This window comes from Geospiza fortis, unplaced genomic scaffold (genome assembly GCF_000277835.1).
Source record: "Geospiza fortis unplaced genomic scaffold, GeoFor_1.0 scaffold178, whole genome shotgun sequence".
NCBI lineage: Eukaryota > Metazoa > Chordata > Aves > Passeriformes > Thraupidae > Geospiza > Geospiza fortis.
This window is the reverse complement of record NW_005054466.1, coordinates 1,108,566-1,115,227: the sequence shown is the minus strand read 5'-3', so window position 1 is coordinate 1,115,227 and position 6,662 is coordinate 1,108,566. Positions and strand designations below refer to the sequence as shown.

Sequence of the window (6,662 nt, the reverse complement as noted above, 5' to 3'; positions counted from 1 at the left end):
TCTTATTTCTCTCTACCACGCTTTTTCCTGCCTAAATTCTCAAATAATTGTCTTTCCCTGCATTCTGCTGAAGCACGTAGAGTCCCAGGCTGGTCATTTTTCAGGCCCAGGTTTATCACTTTGGATTCTGTAGAAGGCCAGGAGATAAAGGGCTGTGTCTCAGCTGTGGAGCCAGCCAAGGACTGTTGTGTGAGACACTGAATGGGGAAGGACAGGATGTGGCTGGAAAAGGGGGGCACACGGAGCAGGGACAGCTCTTTTTTGGGACAAACACCCTTATTCTGGCTCCTGGAGATAGCACAGCATGCACAGCACAGGGCAGGGAGTGTCCAACAAAGGCTGATCAATCAGGGGGGATCAAAACCACCAGAGACCCCCTGATCCATTTCTAAGAGGATCCAGAGGCATGGACTGTGTCTGCAGACTTGTTTGCATCAAAAGTGAAAAAAGTAACCCAAGGGCGTGGAAAATGTGGCTGTAAAAGGGTGATCCAGGGCTCACAGGGCACCTCTGGGATCCTGAACACAGCTGGATTGATGCTGGAGCCAGGATGGTGATGTCCTTCCCTTCATCTATCTGATCTCCCTCTCTCTTCCTTCTTTTCTTTTACCTTTTTATTTCTCTTCCTACCAGAAGGGCAAAATATACCAATTCCCATGCTGAGAGTGGAATTTGCTGTTAGAACTTTTTGTGAGCTTTTTTGGACTCTTCTGACACCTGTCATTCCTCTTGGACCACGGGCATGTACAAACCTTGAGAGTTTCTTCCCTCTTGGGAGTGGAGCACACAGAGCTGAGGGAGGAGGCTGCAGGAGCAGAGCTGCCCTCACCTCCAGCCAGCCTCCTCTCCAGCAGATCCTGTTATCAGTGCTCGGGACACAGCAGCTCATTAACTCTGTGTTTCCCAGGTTTCTGCAGCATCTCCATGCTCTGCTTTCAAAGGATTTGGAAAACTGAACAAACACAGAAGTCTGTGAACAATGTGGGAAAAGAAATGCAACACAACTTTAAGGCTATGCAGAATTAAAACCATATTCCAGGCTCCCAGGCCATCCTACAACTCCCAGGAAGGATCTCACCCTTCAGGAATTCTCCCTTGGGGCTCAGCAGTGAGGAGCCCCAGGATTTGAATGGGAATAAGCTGCCTCCCAGGCTCTGCAGCCTTCTTTCTGTTTGCCACAGAAGAAAGAGGCTTCCTCCTACAGCCACAGGGGCAACACTTCCTTTCCCAAAGCACCTCACCCAAGTGTGTGTTTCCTGACACCGTTCCACTCGTTAGTGGACAATTAATACCTTTAACTCGTTCCCAGCCCAGTCCAAGGACTCTGGATTCCTGGGATAACATTTTGGATACATTTTGGATCATTTCTCTCTATTCAGACGACTCTTCTTTGTAACACACATCACAAATTGCTCCGTGTCAACGTGGTTTCTCTCCCACACGGACTCACAGCCAGCAGTACCTCCAAAGTCCACCTCCCCAAATCCACAGGCACTGGTGAATGCTGTCTAGCACAAAATAACCCCCAGCCAGCTCCTTTCTCCTGGGAAGGGCTCAGCATGGCTGCACCACAGCCTCCTCCTGCCATCAGGGTCTGCCACAGAGCTGGGGCTGCTGCCCTGGAGGATGCACCAAGGGACGTGGGGGATGTCCTACATGGAATGCATCACGGAGCCCCTGATGTTCCCGCAGGGCCAGCTGGCCAGTGGCACGCGGCTCCTGCATGTGACCTTCCTGATGCTTCAGCAGGCTCCTCTTGAGCACAAAGCTCTTGCTGCAGAGAGGACACTGGAAAGGCTTCTCCCCCGTGTGCCGGCGCTGGTGGTTCAGGAGGTTATCCTTCCTCCTGTAGGTTTTGTCACACTTGGAGCACTTGTAGGGCCTCTCTCCTGTGTGACTCGTCTGGTGCCTCACGAGCCACGAATGGCAAACAAAGTCTTTCCCACAGTCGCTGCAAATGTAGGATCTGCCCCGGCCCTGGCTCTGCTGCTGGGCAGGGCTGCCCCGGGCCAGGGGCGGCTCCCAGCAGGGGCTGGATCCCGATGTGTCCGTGGGGAAGCTCTCCTCGTTTTCAGCAGCCTCCTCTGTGCCCAGGCTGTCCTGCTCACGGGGCCTGCCTGTGCCTGGGGGAGTCTCCCCAGACTCGGAGCGGGGCCCTGGCCCCTCACAGGGGGTGGGAGCAGCTCCAGGGCCCATTCCCTTCTCTCCCAGGCCCATTCCTTTCTCCCCCAGGCCCATTCCCTTCTCTCCTGGGTGTGGGTGCAGCAGAGGGAACATCCTCTCGTACGTGGGGCCTGGAAACATGTCCCCTTCTCCCTGCAGGTCCTGCTGTGGGCAGTTTCTCTCACACTTGTACATACAGGGCCTCTTTTCCAGGCTCTTTTCCTGAGCACTAAAGAAATCGTACTGAGCATCGCCTCCAAGGCTGTTCCCATTCCCCGGAGTGGCTGTTTCCATCATTTCTGAATTCCACTGACTGTCCCATGTCACTCCATGGCTGGGATCTTTGGGGAACACCTCTCCCGGCCTTCCTGGTACCTCTAAGTCACAGGTCTTGCTCTCCAAGCAGTTTGCTGGATGGTCCCTCTTCAAATTTTCATCTGAAACAGAGATTTCAGAGATTTTTAATTCAGGAGTCCCCTTTGGAATGTTCCTCCCAGCCCAAAGCCACATCTTTAATTCTGAGGGAGGAACAAAGCACCAGCATTCACTGAAACAAAAGTTCCAGGAAAATAGAAGTACTTTTTTCAACTTTATTTTTTAAAATCTACATAAAAAATGACTGCTGCAGTCTCAGATTCAGCCTCTCACTCAGATAACAGAGCAGACACTGTCCCACCTCAGTGTTCCCAGCTGCCCTCCAGACACTCTCCTGAGCATCTCCAGGAGCAGAGCCCAAGCAGGGCCCTGAGCTGGCTCAGCAAGTCACAGAACTATGGGCTCTGCTGAGCTGGGAGACACCCACAAGGATGGAGTCCAATCTCTGGCCCTGCATGGACGCCCCAACAATCCCACCCTGTGCCTGAGAGTGTTGTCCAACTGCTCCCTGAGCTCTGGCAGCCTTGGGGCTGTGCCCATTCCCTGGGGAGCCTGTTCAGTGCCCAAACACCCTCTGGGGGAAGAACCTCTTCCTGATATCCAACCTACACCTCCTCTCCTGAGCTTATCAGAAGCACTCTCTGCTCCCAGGAACTTGTGCTGTCCAACAAGCACCTGTTTTTTAGTGAACAGCCTCAGAACCTCTTTGTCTTGCCTGAATAACAACCCAAGTGGAGTAACATTTTTGCTATGGAACTTTCAAAAAAAGTCACTGATTTTAATTGCAGCCAGGATGGGAAATCACTGATTAAAGCCCACTCTCCTGTGACCCTATAAACTGAGGTCAAAATGAGACCCACAGAGCTCTCAATTCCCAGAAAATAAAGGAATGTGTGTCCCAAACACTGATAACTGGATGGAACCGGAGCCATGAGAAAGAACAAGATGTGGCTGGAGAAGGGGGTGCCATGTGGAGACAGGGCAGGAATTTCTGGGACAAACATCCTTGTTGTAGCTCCTGGAGACAAGCACAACACAGAGCAAAGGCAGGAACGAGGTCAAGAAGTGGGAATGGATTACAGGGGTGAGGATCAAGAACACCAAAAATCCCCAAAGCCTCCAAACCATTTCCAGAAATTCCTGGAAGAACTGACAGCATGGGAAGTGAGAAACTTGTCTTCAGGGCAGGGAACCCTGGCCATAAAAAGGACTGAGGGTGTCCTCCATCCCCTCACCCACATTGCTGACAAAGACATCAAACACAGCGGCCCCAGTAAGTCCCCAACCCTGGGGACAGCACTGGTGACTGGCCACCAGCTGATGTCACTCCCTTGCCCAGCACTGTGGGCCCAGCCCTGAGCCAGGTTTTTATTCAGATAAAAGCAGCACCAACTTGACCCATGCAGCTCTGGGCTTGCCTCAGCACAAGCCCAAGCCAGTGCCTCTGACAGCTTTTGTCTGGCTCAAGAGAGAAGGAGCCTCTTCAGCTGACAGACTCAATTTTTTTGTGACCAAATATTAACCAGCAGACTGAGGTTTGTCCCAGTTCTCTCATGGTTAACATTGCAAGGTTGTGACATTTCACACAGTATTAAAAAATACTCTAAACTGGATTTACTGTCCCCAAAATCCCAGCTGAAATCCATTACTGACCTGTACTTGGATCCCCAGAGATTTCCTCTTTCTGCAAGCCCTGTTGTTCAGAGCAGGGTAGCTCCTCTTGTTCAATCCCCGATGAAACATCTCTTGCATAAGTCTGAAATCCTGTTCATTGGGGAGAATTTACACAACTGAGAAACACCAGAGGAAGGCACAAAGCCTGGATAATTTGGGAATGCACAGCAGTAACAAAGCAGCAGGGAAAGCACAACAGGAAGAGCCAGTAAGGGACAATTCCTGCAGTGGAGTTTTTGGCAGATCCTCACCTGTGGCAGGATCTCTCTGGAGGTGCTCACCCTCTGTGCCTGGCAGCTCCCTGGCATCCACCTCGCTGCCTTTCCTGGTCTGACTGGATGCCTCAGGCTCGTAAAATCCTTGCTCTGCTGAGGGAAGAAGTTCAGGAGAAGTGTATCATACCTGCCTAAACTTAGGATTTCACAAGGCTGAAAAGCTGCTCTGGTCTGGGCTTTCTTTGGAGGTTGTTACCCCAAGCCAAGCTCCCCCAAGCCCAGTTTCTTAAGGAAACCTTTGGAAAAGTCTAAAAATCCCAGCTAGCTACAAACACAGGGAGCCAAGTACAGCTCTAGTGGAGCCAACAGGCAGCACCACTACCTTTGTGAAGAGTGAGGAAAATCTGCAAAGCAGAGCAGCTGATTTGTAAAACAAAGAGGTTCCAAGTGAGAGGGCAAAGAACAGGGCCCTGGGCTCTGCAGCCTTTCAGAGCAGTCTGTGTGCTCCTCCTTACCCAAAAAAACCCCAAAAGGGAAGGGAGGAGGGGAAAAGCAACCTGAAGGAATTTAGGGAGAGCCACACTTGGATAAAAGCCACCCATGCAGCCACTAACTCCAAAATGTCCATGAGAAGGGAAAGGGGCAACACCAGCCCTCACCTGGGAGATCTGCTGGCAAGTCTGCGCAGAACTTCTTAAAGATTTGGAATACATGAGCAGAGGTGGGGAATTTAATCACACCACCTGGAATTTAATCCCTCTGTTTCATTTTCCCTCTGAGGTATGCAGTTACTCACCTGGGCAGGGCTCTCCAGGAGCTTCTGCAGCCTCCTCCTTCCGATCTGCAGTGCACAACCCTTCCTCTTGCTTAATCTGGATTATGCTGTCTTCTGTTAACAGGAACCAGTGTTATTTTAACACCATATAAAATTAATTCCAATTGTCAGCCCAGCCCAGGCAGAGCTGCTCTGTTCTAGCTCACATTCCAGAGAAAACCTCGCTCCAGTTCTAGCTCCTGCTGACCAAGGCCTCTTGAACAGACCTGAAATGTTGGTTACAAAACCCTCAGCAGATGTTTGAACCTGAGAAATGCACAGAATTTTCATGCAAGTGAAAACATGTTCTCCAGGGCCCCAGGAGAGGCCAGAGCCACTTGAATTCTTGTCCTTGAGTTTCATTTCTCTCTTGGTGCTGCCAGGGTTCTGTTTCCTTTTCAATCCCTCTCAGTCACACACAATTTCTCACCCATCAGAGAAATACTCACGAGAACAGAGTTCTTAAAGAAATTCATTCAAGTAATGAGAAAAGAAAAAAGAAAACAAAAGTCTGTAGAGAAAATAAAGAAAAGGAGATGGGCCAGTGCTCTGCACCCTTACAGTGCAGACCCGGCCAAGGGACTGGAGGATTTCCCAGGAGAGGGCAAAGAAGGGTGTGATGGAAGGTCCTGGAAAGGCTGGTGGGGATGGAATGCCTGACAGAAGCAGTTGGGACACCAAACTCAGCACAACAAGTGCCTTGGAGAGATGCTGGTCATAGAATTGTAGAATTGTTGAGGTTGCAAAAGCCCTTTAAAGTCATCTAGTCCAACCATTCCCCCAGCACTGCCAAGGCCACCACCGACTATGTCCCCAAGTGCCACATCCACGTGGATTTTAAATCCCTCCAGCAATGGGGACTCCACCACTGCCCAGGGCTGGACAGACTTTTTAGGGAAGGAATTTCCCCAGTTTCCACCCTGAGCCTGCCCTGGCCCAGCCTGAGGCCGTTCCCTCTCCTCCTGTCCCTGTTCCCTGGAGCACAGCCCAGCTGTCCCCAGCTGTCCCCTCCTGTCAGGATGTTGAACATTGCATGCAAGATGTTTTCCATTACCATCTGTATGGCAGATTACCTTTGTCAAGTGGGCAGTTTGCCTTATTTCTGTCTTTGAGTGACCACATTCACACCTCCCTCGGGAGGGGGCATTGCTGATAACAGACTATTGAATATCAGTGCATGACTGATAAGAACTATAACATCCCATGGGGAGATGCTCCGCCCAGAGGGAGGAACCAAGCATTGCTACCCAGATATAACCTGAGATTCTGGAACACCAGCACGGCTTTTCTCCACAGGATTCCCCAGAGGAACAGCAGCTGCCTTTTCTTCCACTGGATTTTTGGAGGAAGAATACATCCTTCTCTACAGGATCCCTGCTCCAACAGAACCACCCCTGACACTGCAGGAGGGCTGAGCCACA

General features: G+C 50.9%; 1 protein-coding gene across 1 annotated transcript in view; it reads right to left on the bottom strand.

The window, feature by feature from the left end:
* Nucleotides 1-983: 983 nt before the first annotated feature.
* Nucleotides 984-6,662, bottom strand: part of LOC102040170 (zinc finger protein 282) — a 12,726-nt gene continuing 7,047 nt past the window's right edge. The window contains 4 exon segments of the mRNA XM_031062814.1: nucleotides 984-2,600; nucleotides 4,192-4,302; nucleotides 4,464-4,580; nucleotides 5,224-5,316. Coding sequence (XP_030918674.1) covers nucleotides 1,588-2,600; nucleotides 4,192-4,302; nucleotides 4,464-4,580; nucleotides 5,224-5,316 — 1,334 coding nt within the window. The 3' untranslated portion in view covers nucleotides 984-1,587.